At 50.2% G+C, this 14189-nt stretch overlaps 2 protein-coding genes across 3 annotated transcripts in view; one reads left to right on the forward strand and one right to left on the reverse strand.

The window, feature by feature from the left end:
• On the reverse strand, positions 1–9977 carry MRPL22 (mitochondrial ribosomal protein L22). 2 transcript variants are annotated; one of them, XM_064162010.1, is made up of 7 exons: positions 9866–9977; positions 7246–7291; positions 5612–5747; positions 4697–4762; positions 3659–3736; positions 2619–2688; positions 1–1415 (listed from the first exon to the last, which is right to left on the reverse strand). In XM_064162010.1, the coding sequence occupies exons 1-7, from the start codon at positions 9891–9893 to the stop codon at positions 1204–1206; spliced, it is 636 nt and encodes a 211-aa protein (XP_064018080.1). In that variant the 5' UTR covers positions 9894–9977; the 3' UTR covers positions 1–1203. The 2 variants fall into 2 exon arrangements, with proteins under 2 accessions (XP_064018080.1, XP_064018081.1); XM_064162011.1 differs by lacking the exon at positions 9866–9977 and adding an exon at positions 7436–7452.
• GEMIN5 (gem nuclear organelle associated protein 5) overlaps positions 9894–14189 on the forward strand; it is a 20669-nt gene continuing 16373 nt past the window's right edge. The window contains exons 1-6 of the mRNA XM_064162001.1: positions 9894–10189; positions 10426–10580; positions 11546–11727; positions 12495–12646; positions 12855–12983; positions 13937–14069. Coding sequence (XP_064018071.1) covers positions 10024–10189; positions 10426–10580; positions 11546–11727; positions 12495–12646; positions 12855–12983; positions 13937–14069 — 917 coding nt within the window. The 5' untranslated portion in view covers positions 9894–10023. The remainder of the gene's footprint in view (positions 10190–10425; positions 10581–11545; positions 11728–12494; positions 12647–12854; positions 12984–13936; positions 14070–14189) is intronic.

Here is a 14189-nt window from a genome sequence, read left to right on the forward strand (position 1 = left end):
TTTTAAAGTCAGCAAAGTAACTTTTCTTTACTGAAACTGTCCCTTCACCATCACTCAAATACCAAAGCAAAGACATGTCAGAAAGATTACTGCTAGTTGGTGTGATACCAAGACTCAAATGAAGTAAGCAATTCGTCTCTAGAATACAGCCTAATGTTCCCAGAATAGAAAAGAAAGGTCTAAGTTTCAGCCATTTGCACAAACAAGCAACTGCTGATTCTTTTCATGTTGATGTTCATGATCTGAGTGAAATGAGATTCCTCCTACTAACCTCAGTCTTTTTCTCTTAAAAAGAGTAATGAAAAAAGGCATTGTTTTCAGAGAACTGGAAGTCTGATTTGTATATACAATAAGCCATTCCATATTAAATCCACAGAGCATTTTACTTGCCTCCACATTACAAAAGCAATTTGTTTCCAGACAGTGGAGATTAGCTGGTGCACTCTTCACCAAGACAAGCTCTTGTCCATATTGTGCCTGTTGCCCTTACCGAGCTTCCACAGAGAGGAGCCTGAACTCCGTGCACACATCAGACTATCAATGCCACGGTCAGAATCAAGAGCAGTCTCAACGCGCTGCGAGTTTTCACTGCCGCTTCCCTCTGACAAACTAAACATCGCCACCTACCGACTGCCACAGACTGAGCTTTAAACCAGTTTTTTATTCCCCACTCACAGACATACCACCTACGATGCACAACAGAAGGCTGTAAAGAAAGAGCATACCAGATAAAGAAAGCATAAATCGAAGCCTGATAATCTCAACCGTTACTCTCACTTGTTTCGTTATGCCGTTGTAGCTATTTTGAGATAGCAAGTTTTAGTCCAGGTCTTGATTTTGCAGCATGACTGTCAAGCACACTTTCACAGAAGACACAACCATACAGCACAGACAGCTGTGTGGATCTGAGGACAACCAGAGTTTCCTACAAGCTTTGTAACGGCATCATATGCTCTACATTTGATATTCCTGGGTAGAGCTTGAATGTTGTGGCCCAAAAAACCGCAGTAAAAGTATCATCTGATGCTGCTTTTGCAAGATTCTCCCGAACCCATGGCGTGACAACTAAATAAAAAGTCTGTGATGATTCTTCAGTAATCCAGCCCCAGCAGCACCAGAGATGTAACTAAAAGATGATTTTAATTGCTCTTTTATATACTTACATTGTCAAACAAGAAATACCTATCTAGTCACAAAAGTTTGTCACAGCGTGTGAACAATGGTTCTGTTTCGCAGTTGCTGCACGTATTCTTTCGCTTGGTCAAAACCAGTCTTTGGTGGCTCTGGAGGAGGAGGGGGACCTTCCACCAACTTCACAAAGTAATGGCACCTGGAGATCTTCATGATGCCAAACATGCCTTTGCCATGATAACGAATCCTCTTCGCATAGCGGCCTCTGCCCGTGGCTGACACAGCTGAAAGAAAAAAGGCAGGAGAAAGAGACAGCAACTCAGGCAAGAATAAACTACCACACATCTGCAGCTGAAACATTGCCTTGCCAGGGGATTTTTTTATGACTGCATATGAAAAGTTAATTCTATTTTGGATTCTCTCCACCATCTTTCTTCTCCTGCATTTAGCAGATGCTGCTAACAGAACTCCGTGAGACGAATTCACACTGCTCAAGAGCACCGAAAAGGTGAACTTAGAGAGCATGTGTGCAAAGATAAATACGTAGCAAAGGACAAATCCAAAAGAAGCTACACTGGGCACTTACTAGATTATATAGCTCTTCTGAAGGTGATATTAATTCCACTGCTTTTCAGTAGTTTGTGTCATGAATTTCTCTAGCAGTCCTGCAGACTTCATTTCCCCCCCACTTCTCCCTTTATTGTATTCATCATAGCCATTTTCATTATCTACACATCCAGCACTGCTGTAGCAGATAAACCTTCTCATGGTAAAAGGCCTGGAGGGCTCCAAAGAATTCTAATCAAATCTGCTCTACAATCCAGGTTACTTTAAGCTTTATGAGGTCAGTTTAATAACATCTATACAATATTTGGCCAAAACAGGAATTCTTTTCTTTGGACCTAAAACCACCTACAAGTATTTCTCTAGTAGTTTCCTGGGCAAGAAAGTGCTACAGTTAGTACAAGCTGACTCTGTAATCATCTGTAACAAAACCTTTTTATACAGAGAGCTACAGTCAATATTAATGTATTTCTATACAGTTTCTTATGGTCCTGCAAATCTTGTAGTGCTAGCCACAGACAATGCCTCCAGCACCTGTGTTTGTTGGCAACATTAAAAAGTAATAAACTCGTTCTGTCTACTGTTTCATAACCATGTTAAGCATCTTCTTCAAGGCTTTCTGTTCATACAGGCAGCAGAAAATCCACTCCTAGATGAATAAATCTTAAACCAAGTGCATCTAGCAGATTTCAGAAGAAGAGTGAGATACAAATACAACAAACTGATGGCCAAAGGCTCAGCAGCCACACTAACTTGAGCGGTGATGCTGCAGATACCTTCACCAAAACAGGAAAGGTAAGTTTACTAGAAGCTGTCCCCTGTTCAGTTCTGCTGATTGCAAGTAACAAAATCTCATTACAAAGTAAAACTTTTTCATCAAGCAGGATGACATTTTTCTGCAGGGGAAGAAGAAGCAAATGTACCTATATGTAAATTTGATTTGTACTCAACATTGTGATTTCTTACTGCCATGTCCTGTGCTTCTAACAGAACCTGTAACAAAGAGAAGAAATACTGAGTAGAAATTTAAGCAACATTATTTCTTATCTCTAGATTACATGGAAGAAACAGTTACAGAGAAAAATATTTTATAGAGACCAAGCTTTTTAAAAGACAAACAGCTTTTACACAATGTTCTTTTTGTATAGACTGAAAAAAGCTACAAGACAACTTTTTTATGTTTTGGAGTAGAAAAGGGAGTGTAAAAGATAGTTCTCATCAGCTTCTGTCAGCCTTCCATCCATGGACCTTTGTTTAATTAGACAGACTATAAACAAATTCCAAAGGTGCACAAAATGAACTTAAGCCACTCAATATTTTCAGTTAATCCAGGACACTGCTTTGTCATTATATTGCCAGAAATCAATGCTTTGACCAAGAAAATGAGTAATTTGATACGCCTAACAACTAGTCTGTGAAAGCTTTCATACCTTTACAGAACTCAGTCTTTTCCATGGTGATATCCTTTGTCTCTTACAATTTTAAGACTCAAGGCACATAGATGTAGCAGCCATTATTGACAAGGACTCTGCATTATTTACCACTTAACAGCAAGTATTGTTGGAGAGAGTACTCAGGTGTGATTTATTATCCTTACAAGCTAAAACAGCCAGCGCAAACGGCCCCTGCATATTTCTTTTTGAATGGTCTAGGTTGGAAGGGACTTCAAGGATCATCCAACTCCAACCCCCCACCATAGGCAGGGACACCTCCCACTAGAGCAGGTTGCTCCAGGCCTCATTCAACCTGGCCTTAAACACCTCCAGGGAGGGAGTATCCACAACCTCCCTGGGCAACCTGCTCTAGTGGTCACAATACTACATGACTGCTATAAAACTCTGTTGTTTGTGTTCCAAATGGGCTAAATAGGAACATGGACAAATGCAGAAAACATCTCCAAACTTCTTTTGGAAGGTATTAAGTTTTCATGGAAGTAACAGTGTTAAAGAATAGCACTACCTACCTCTTTGATCACCTTTGCTCCCTTTTTATCACTAAATTCCAGCTGAGCAAGAGCCTGATCAATAGACATTCCTTTTATCTGCAATCAAAGTGTTAAGGTTAACTCCTGTAGTTACAAATATTTCCCTTCACAGCATTTAAATTATTTTGCCATTAGAAAGAGGAACTCAAAAGATTTCAATTTCCTGAAATAGCATTTCTTCAATGTAGCATATTACATACAAATTTCTGAGCTAAATACTGAATAAATCTTACTAAAAACATTTTTCTTCCAAGTCCCCTTTGCCAGTTACTACTACACATGAAAATTCTTCTACAGTGCATAATCTGCCTGTGATCCTCCATACACAGAATCAGAGTGGTCTGGGTTGGAAAGTGCTTCCAAAGGTCATCTAGTCTAAACCTCTCTGCAGTCAGCAGGGGCATGCTTAACTATTCAGGCTGCCCAGAGCCCTGTTGAGCCCCACCTTAAGTAACTCCAGGGATGGGGCCCCAACAACCTCTGTCAACCTGTTCCAGTTCCACTACCTTCATGGTAAAGAACTTGTTCCTAATATCCAGTCTAAATCTACTCTTCTTCAGCTTGCAGCCATTGCCCTCATCCTATTGTTGCAGGTCTTCACAGTCAATCTTTCTCCATCCTTCTTGTAGCCACCTTCAGGTACTGAAAGACTGCTATTTGGTCTCCTCGGAGTCTCCTCCTCTTCAGGCTGAGCAACTCCAGCTCCCTCATCCTGTCCTCATAGCAGAGGTGTTCCAACCCCCTGATCATTTTAACGGCCTTCCTCTGGACCTGCTCCATCAGGTTCATCTCCTTCCTACACTGAGGGCTTCAGAGCTGGAGGCAATACCTCAGGTGAGGTCTCACCAGAGCACACTTGGGTAAAATAGCCAAACCAAACCTCTAAAGAACTACTTGCCTGCACAGCATCATGCCCTTCCCCAGAGATGCTACAATGAAGATGCTGATTAGACTGTGCCCAAACAGACATTAAATTTTACATTCTAACAAATAAAGTACAAAGTACTTTTTGCTTACCAGTTTGGCAAGATACCACATCTTTTCATGGCTGTATTTTATATCCCTCCGACAGTGATATATTTCCTAGGTGCAGAAAGAAGTTAGTAATTATGCTGTGAAAACAAGAAAGGACCACACACGTCTGCTCCACAATCTGTTTTTAACTAGGAATAAAGTAGGTGTGACTCCCTCTACTACACCATGAATCTAACAAATGGGCATGCTTTTGACATTTGGAACTGAACACATTAAAAAAAAGTAGCTAGCATAAAGAAAATTTTTAAACCATCATAAGAGATTTAGTTTATAAATAGATGTTCCTGAAAAGGATGATCAGATTTTTTTATCATCTTCTCCTTTCCTCCTCTCCAGCTTTTCAGGCAGTCTAACACTGACAGATTCACTCAGTCTCCAAAATATTACTCTGTTGTCAAGTCAAGTTGCTGGGATAGCAAGTAAATAATATTACCAGAGTGGATTTAATTAGCTTTTCTGAAATGAAGAAGGTTTGCATTTTGATTGGCATAAAGAGCTGTCTCCACAGACTTACTTAACATTGTAACTGTGCCAGCAGGGACCAAAACTAGTTAGTAAACTTTAACATCAATACAAATTTGAAAGAGATGGCATTCTTTATGAACAGGTAAAAAATTGATTTAATAAGTGAGTCGGTCGATAACTGCTTTTTCACATCCACTGCATTAGTCAGCACAGTGTCCTGCACGTATCTCCATGTCTTAAGCCACACTGTTCACCAAAGAAATAAATGCTCATGATCTGAAAAATGCCTTGTCTTTTGAAATGCAAATACTCTGCCAAGCAGTATGCCCACAGATGCCACAAGACATTAATTCCTAATGAATAGGAGGTACAAAAGTGTTCAGAAATTGCCCAAAACAAAGAGGCAAGAAAATTGCGGGGTGTAATCCTTACAGCTGGTCTGCGAGGTTCTCCAGGGAGCTGTGGAGGGTAAACAACCCTGTTCTTTTTCTCCCACTTCACAGGTTTCTGCAGATATGTACTTGTGTGGTCGCATGACAGAGGACGAAGGCTACTGGATGCCAGCCACCTGCAAGACAAGGCCACAGTCTTTCTTGAGGAGCACAAGAGTTCTCTGTCCCTGCCCAACTTGATGTGGAAAATAATTCAACAAGAAACCTCAGGCTTTCTAAAGCAAACCATGAACCATAAGTGCCATCAGTAGAGCAGTAGATTCCATATTCACTATCTCTGGATTGTCACACAAAGACACAGTCAGCATTGTGAAATTGGAAAGGAAAGAAGTTCTAAGCTACTTTCAGAAGGCAACCTAGTCAATACAAGCCAGTCGACAGCGAAACCCTCAAGTTTTCAGCTAGTTTGCTCAGCTCAGATGCAGAAAAACCAAGCTACCTTTTGCCCCCTGCTGACTAGATCAGGCAGCTACTCCTAATTAGAAGCAAAAAAATCGAGTTCAAGAGTTTTACTAACGCTGCAACAACTTCGTGCAGGTAGCCAAACTGTGCAAAGCATTTAACAAATGCCCGGCAAACAAAGTTTGTATCTCACACACGAGTTTAAGTAATATGGATATGGATTCCCCCCCCCCCCCCCCAATTATTTAGCCCAATCAGTTTAATGCGCAGAAATTTCACCCACCAAAACAAAAATCCATCATCACTGGATGTAATACCATCAATTAACAGGGGAATGTATATAACGACCGAGTTAATATAGCTGTTATTAATTTAGCAGCTTAAGTAGTAATAAACCAAGTGTTGTTTTCCTGCTATTAGCAGAACACCTTAGCACATTTGACAAAGAAGAATCTTACACTCCCCCTACTGTAAGGTAACTCAGCCCCATGTGGGCAACTGTTATTTACCCTAACTTCAGGAGGGAAAAAAGGACACAAACACATTGCAAGGAGAAGAAAACCACGATGAGCAAACAAACAAATACTTCTGTAAGCGAGGGGAACAAGAAACAAAAACGCTCTCTGGAATCAGGCATAAGCAGCAATCAGGAGACATACAAACTAGGAGAATTAAGTAGACGAAACAACTAATACATAACTCTGTTTAACTACAAGGCAGTGAAGCAAAGCACAGGGAATATAAGCCTGTTACTTCTCTCTCAGTGAGAGAGAAGAATTTACTTTGTTCTAGCACAAACCAAAGCTCTTCTGAAGTCAGGGACACAGTCAGCAGTGACCAAGGCTCCCCAGGGAGAGCTCCGATGTTCCTCTAGACTGAGAGCAAAGACCAGCAGCCACAGAAAAGCAATGACTGGGGAAGGGCAGAGGGAAGCAACAGGTCAGCCAGAGAAACACGGATATTCGATGGAGAGCGATAAGGAGGGAAATGCCATCATGCCACCATCTCCGAATACCCGGAGGGACACTACAGAGGCAGAGTACGTTCCCCGCAGTTCCAAAGCGGTGTGAGAACCCAGTAAGAAGGCCGAGCCCACAGACTCCAGCCACCAGCCCCAGAGAGCCTCTGAGCGAGGCGAGGCGGACCGTGCCTGCCTGCCCAGGCCGCAGGAGGGCCGAGCCTGCTCCAGGGCGACGGCAGAGCCAAACTCACCTCTCCGGCTGCGCCCAGCCGAGCAGACCGCGCACCCAGGCGCTACCTGCGGGGAGAACACAGTGAGGCGAGCACCGGCAGGCGAGACCCAGCGCCCCGCCAAGCGGCGCCCCGCTCTGCCCCTCCGACTCACCCACACCGAGCACCCAGCGCCCCGCCAAGCGGCGCTCCACTGTCCCCTCCGACTCACCCATACCGAGCGCCCAGCGCCCCGCTCTGCCCCTCCGACTCACCCACACCGAGCACCCAGCGCCCCGCCAAGCGGCGCTCCACTGTCCCCTCCGACTCACCCACACCGAGCACCCAGCGCCCCGCCAAGCGGCGCCCCGCTCTGCCCCTCCGACTCACCCACACCGAGCACCCAGCGCCCCGCCAAGCGGCGCTCCACTGTCCCCTCTGACTCACCCACACCGAGCACCCAGCGCCCCGCCAAGCGGCGCTCCGCTGTCCCCTCCGACTCACCCATACCGAGCGCCCAGAGCCCCAGCAAGCGGCGCTCCGCTGTCCCCTCCGACTCACCCACACCGAGCGCCCAGCGCCCCAGCAAGCGGCGCTCCGCTGTCCCCTCCGACTCACCCACACCGAGCGCCCAGCGCCCCGCTCTGCCCCTCCGACTCACCCACACCGAGCGCCCAGCGCCCCGCTCTGCCCCTCCGACTCACCCACACCGAGCGCCCAGCGCCCCGCTCTGCCCCTCCGACTCACCCACACCGAGCACCCAGCGCTCCGCTCTGCCCCTCCGACTCACCCACACCGAGCACCCAGCGCCAGCTCTGCCCCTCCGACTCACCCACACCGAGCACCCAGCGCTCCGCTCTGCCCCTCCGACTCACCCACACCGAGCACCCAGCGCTCCGCTCTGCCCCTCCGACTCACCCACACCGAGCACCCAGCGCTCCGCTCTGCCCCTCCGACTCACCCACACCGAGCACCCAGCGCTCCGCTCTGCCCCTCCGACTCACCCACACCGAGCACCCAGCGCCAGCTCTGCCCCTCCGACTCACCCACACCGAGCACCCAGCGCCAGCTCTGCCCCTCCGACTCACCCACACCGAGCACCCAGCGCCAGCTCTGCCCCTCCGACTCACCCACACCGAGCACCCAGCGCCCCAGCAAGCGGCGCTCCGCTGTCCCCTCCGACTCACCCACACCGAGCACCCAGCGCCCCGCTCTGCCCCTCCGACTCACCCACACCGAGCACCCAGCGCCCCAGCAAGCGGCGCTCCGCTGTTCCCTCCGACTCACCCACACCGAGCGCCCAGCGTCCCGCCAAGCGGCGCTCCGCTGTCCCCTCCGACTCACCCACACCGAGCGCCCAGCGTCCCGCCAAGCGGCGCTCCGCTGTCCCCTCCGACTCACCCACACCGAGCACCCAGCGTCCCGCCAAGCGGCGCTCCGCTGTCCCCTCCGACTCACCCACACCGAGCGCCCAGCGTCCCGCCAAGCGGCGCTCCGCTGTCCCCTCCGACTCACCCACACCGAGCACCCAGCGCCCCGCTCTGCCCCTCCGACTCACCCACACCGAGCACCCAGCGTCCCGCCAAGCGGCGCTCCGCTGTCCCCTCCGACTCACCCACACCGAGCACCCAGCGCCCGCTCTGTCCCCTCCGACTCACCCACACCGAGCACCCAGCGCCCCGCTCTGCCCCTCCGACTCACCCACACCGAGCACCCAGCGTCCCGCCAAGCGGCGCTCCGCTGTCCCCTCCGACTCACCCACACCGAGCACCCAGCGCCCCGCTCTGTCCCCTCCGACTCACCCACACCGAGCACCCAGCGCCCCGCTCTGCCCCTCCGACTCACCCACACCGAGCACCCAGCGTCCCGCCAAGCGGCGCTCCGCTGTCCCCTCCGACTCACCCACACCGAGCACCCAGCGCCCGCTCTGTCCCCTCCGACTCACCCACACCGAGCACCCAGCGCCCCGCTCTGCCCCTCCGACTCACCCACACCGAGCACCCAGCGTCCCGCCAAGCGGCGCTCCGCTGTCCCCTCCGACTCACCCACACCGAGCACCCAGCGCCCCGCTCTGTCCCCTCCGACTCACCCACACCGAGCACCCAGCGCCCCGCTCTGCCCCTCCGACTCACCCACACCGAGCACCCAGCGTCCCGCCAAGCGGCGCTCCGCTGTCCCCTCCGACTCACCCACACCGAGCGCCCAGCGCCCCGCTCTGCCCCTCCGACTCACCCACACCGAGCGCCCAGCGCCCCGCTCTGCCCCTCCGACTCACCCACACCGAGCGCCCAGCGCCCCGCTCTGCCCCTCCGACTCACCCACACCGAGCACCCAGCGCCCGCTCTGTCCCCTCCGACTCACCCACACCGAGCACCCAGCGCCCCGCTCTGCCCCTCCGACTCACCCACACCGAGCACCCAGCGTCCCGCCAAGCGGCGCTCCGCTGTCCCCTCCGACTCACCCACACCGAGCACCCAGCGCCCCGCTCTGTCCCCTCCGACTCACCCACACCGAGCACCCAGCGCCCCGCTCTGCCCCTCCGACTCACCCACACCGAGCACCCAGCGTCCCGCCAAGCGGCGCTCCGCTGTCCCCTCCGACTCACCCACACCGAGCACCCAGCGCCCCGCCAAGCGGCGCTCCGCTGTCCCCTCCGACTCACCCACACCGAGCGCCCAGCGCGCAGCCATCCTGTCCGCCTCGCTTTACGGCAGGCGCGCTGGGCGCACGCTCCGCGGAGCTCGCGTTTTGCGACGGCGTGCGCGGCGCTTGGCGGCACAGCCGGCGGCGGCGCTGGGCGGCACGGAGCGGCCCGCGGCGATGGCGGCGGTGGGCGTGCGGGTGCTGCCTGCCTCGCCCAACTGGTACAGCAGCCGCTGCAGCGACGCCAGCAGTGACGGCCGCCTCTTCGGCTTCGCGGCGAGGCACCGCATCTGCTTGTTGGATATCGGCGGCGGCGCTGCTGCCGCTGCACCCGCGTTTTACGGTACCGGCGGAACCTACTCCTGCGGGGGGACCCTGGGTCTGGGCTGTGCGGGACCCTTCCTCCCACCCCGCATTTTATAGCAGCGTCCTGGCAAGGCGGAGTCGCCGAGCCGCCGAGAACCGCTGGGGCACGTGGGGGCCGGCGGGAGCCCCGGGGCAGGTTGGGGGCGGGCTTGGGAAGATGCTGTGAGCTCACGGCGGGGGGGGTCCCATCGCCGTCTCTTGTTGTCTGCGTAGGGGAACTCATCGGGCACACGGACAGGATCTCCGGGTTCGCATTTTGCCACTGCCAGGGGCAGACCAACCTCTGCGCCAGCAGCTGCGACGATGGGAGCGTCAGAATCTGGGACACGGAGACGCTGGCGCCGGTGGCGGAGTACAGCTTGCACCAGGTAGGGAACCGCTGCCCCGGGGACCGAGGGGGTGAGACAGAAGGAGCTCGCATAGCGGGAAGTTGTAGATCTTGCGCACAAAGTGACGTTACCTCGAACCAAAGGTGAATTTCAAAGCCGGTGAAATGAAAGTCTTTTGACTGCTTCTGGGCAGCTTTTTGCTGTAGCCTGAGGACTGCAGCGTTGTTACATCATCTTAATAACTTGCAGGTTACCATCAAAACCTCAGGGAGCAGCTATGATCATAGTGAGTACTCACTGCACTTAACCCAGGTCACCTTCATCTTTTCAGCAAGTTACCATTCCACACACGACAACATAGATTTGGACAGTTACTGTCACTCAGGTCAGCATATGGGCGAAATACATCAGTTGTGCCAAAGCCCAGCAGAAATGAGATGCTTTAATTCAGCTGATGTTGGGGAGCACTCAGAGGTTATTTCAGAATCATAGAATCAGCCAGGTTGGAAGAGACCTCCAAGATCATCAAGTCCAACCGGTACAGGAAGGACAGGACACTGAACAAGACTCCATCTAGTTATCACACTGTGTCATTTTAGAATTGCTTTGACTTTTTTTAAACATTTATCCTGCAGATTAATACAATCCTTATTTATGCAGGAAAACCCAAACTAAGGTTGCTGAACTCCAGACCAAATTCCAGCTTGAGCTGTTCTGAAAAGACATGATACATCTGTCATCTATCTGCTACATAACTTGAATCGTAGAATCAGCCAGGTTGGAAGAGACCTCCAAGAGCATCCAGTCCAACCTAGCACCCAGCCCTAGCCAGTCAACTAGACCATGGCACTAAGTGCCTTATCCAGTCTTTGCTTCAACACCTCCAGGGACAGTGACTCCACCACCTCCCTGGGCAGCCCATTCCAATAGCAAATCACTCTCTATTATTCAGTGTTAGGTGGTGGTAAAACAGCTGTTAAGTGTCTTCTTTCCTCTTTCTTTAGAACATGATCTCAGCATTGCATTGGTCACCCCTTGTGAAAGATCTGATTGTATCTGGTGATGAAAAAGGTGTCATCGTTTGTTACTGGCACAACAGAAGTGACAGCCAGCAGTTCTTCCCAGAGCCTCGGACCATTTTTTGTCTCACTTGTTCTCCTCACAATGAAAACGTGGTGGCCATTGGGTAAATATTCATTGCACTTTGTTTTTCCATTCTTCTGCAAGAATCTTACAGTGAATTTTGGCTATGCTGTTTGTAAGGTTAGTTTAAGAAGTGTTAGTGGCTATTGGGTTTTTTTTTTCTTCTGATATATAACAGATTATAAATAACAGTTGGATTTGGTAGACCTGCAAGGGTCTGGGTTTGGTTTGCGTCTTTGAAGTTTCTTAAACCCATTGTTTTTTAATGATACTTGACTGTATTACTAATGGCTCAGTGTCATTCCTGAAGCCAAATGTGCTGGTGGCCCTTCATGAAAAGGCAGCTGCAGGTACCAGTGCTATACTGGAGGTCCCACTGACTATTAGTCTGCTAGAATCATAGAATCAGCCAGGTTGGAAGAGACCTCCAAGATCATCCAGTCCAACCTATTCCCCAGCCCTAGCCAGTCAACTAGACCATGGCACTAAGTGCCTCATCCAGTCTTTTCCTGAACACCTCCAGGGATGGTGACTCCACTACCTCCCTGGGCAACCCATTCCAATGCCAATCACTCTCTCTGGGAAGAACTTCCTCCTAACATCCAGCCTGTACTTCCCCCAGCACAACTTGAGACTGTGTCCCCTTGTTCTATTGCTGGTTGCCTGGCAGAAGAGGCCCATTGCTTCCTGTGATTTGGCTTCTCTGCTAATATGGAGAGAGTGGTCCTGGTAAAGAGCACAGGAATTGACTCAGGTACTATTTCACAAGGCTCTGAGAATCTCTTCATTAATTGAAGTCCCTGTTTTTAGCTACAAGGACGGCATGGTGGTTATAATTGACATCAGCAGGAAAAGAGAAGTACTTCATCGGCTAAGAGGCCACGACGATGAAATACATTGTCTGGCCTGGTGTCCTGTGCCTGGTGAGGAACGGTTACCTGCTTGGCAAGATGAGCTCCAAGGTATGTGAGACTGATTAATAGTTGGTGAAGTAATTTTTAGTTTGTGCAGCTGTCCTTTAAGAGAACTGAATTCCTTCTAGAGAGTAGTTAAGCAAAGGCAACTGATAAGACGAATGAAGTCTGTTCTGATACAAATATATTTTCAGTTAACTTTCATGGAGTTCTGAATTTTAAAGTATAATAACATGACTTTATTGGTATTCTGCAGTTTCTTCAGAGGAAAGCAAAGTTCCAAATGGGGACATGACACAGGACACAACTGCAAAGAAAGGTTGTTACTTGGCTTCGGGGAGCAAAGATCAGACCATACGTATCTGGAGCTCTACTAGAGGAAGAAGTAAGTAAGATAATAATGTGAGATACACAACAGTATGGTAGAAGAGGTCTTCTCTAACTGCAGCCTTTGTTTGCTAATTTGTTAAAGCACGGGGAGCACACTTAAAGTATCAGATTCACAAGACTCTTTTTGTCTCAGAGAATTTTGATGTACTAGGTCTAGAAGGGATGAGATTTAACAAGGTCAAGTGCAGAGTTCTACACTTCGGCCACAACAACCCCAAACAGCACTACAGGCCGGTGACAGAGTGGTTGAGAGCAGCCAGGAGGAAAGGGACCTGGGGGTACTGGTAGATAGTAGCTGAATATGAGCCAGCAGTGTGCCAAGGTTGCCAAGAGAGCCAGTGGCATCCCAACCTGGATCAGTAACAGCGTGGCCAGCAGGACAAGGGAGGTTATTCTGCCCCTGTACTCAACACTGGTCAGGCCACACCTTGAGTCCTGTGTCCAATTCTGGACTACTCAATGCAAGAGAGATGTTGAGATACTGGAACGTGTCCAGAGAAAGGCAATGAAGCTGGTGAGGGGTCTGGAGCACAGCCCTGTGAGGAGAGGCTGAGGGAGCTGGGGGTGTGCAGCCTGCAGAAGAGAAGGCTCAGGGATGATCTCATTATTGTCTACAACTACCTTAAGGGAGGCTGTAGAGAGGTGGGGGTTGGTCTCTTCTTCCAGGCAACCAGCAATAGAATGAGGGGACAGTCTGAAGTCGTGCTGGGGGAGGTCTAGGCTGGATGTTAGGAGGAAGTTCTTCCCAGAAAGTGTGATTGGCATTGGATTGGGCTGCCCAGGGAGGTGGTGGAGTCGCCATCCCTGGAGGTGTTGAAGCAAAGCCTGGATGAGGCACTTAGTGCCATGGTCTAGTTGATTGGATAGGGCTGGGTGCTTGGTTGGACTGGATGATCTTGGAGGTCTACTCCAACCTGCTTGATTCTATGATCTCTCTTGGTTCTGTAGGTGTAATGACTTTGAAGTTGCCACCCTTGAAGAGAAGAGGTGGAGCTGTCGATCCAGCTGTTAAGGAGCGCATTTGGCTGACTGTTCATTGGCCTTCTGGTCGAGCCACAGATGTTGTGTCCAGCTCCTTTGGGTAAGTAAGGCACACAGCAGCCTGCGTACTGCAGATCAATACCTGACAAAGAGCTGAGTAGGAAACTTTGACACCCTCTTCCTTCTCAGTATTACTTGAGAGAAGATAAAGTGGGAGTTC

Source organism: Pogoniulus pusillus, chromosome 22, assembly GCF_015220805.1.
Source record: "Pogoniulus pusillus isolate bPogPus1 chromosome 22, bPogPus1.pri, whole genome shotgun sequence".
In the NCBI taxonomy this organism is placed as follows: domain Eukaryota; kingdom Metazoa; phylum Chordata; class Aves; order Piciformes; family Lybiidae; genus Pogoniulus; species Pogoniulus pusillus.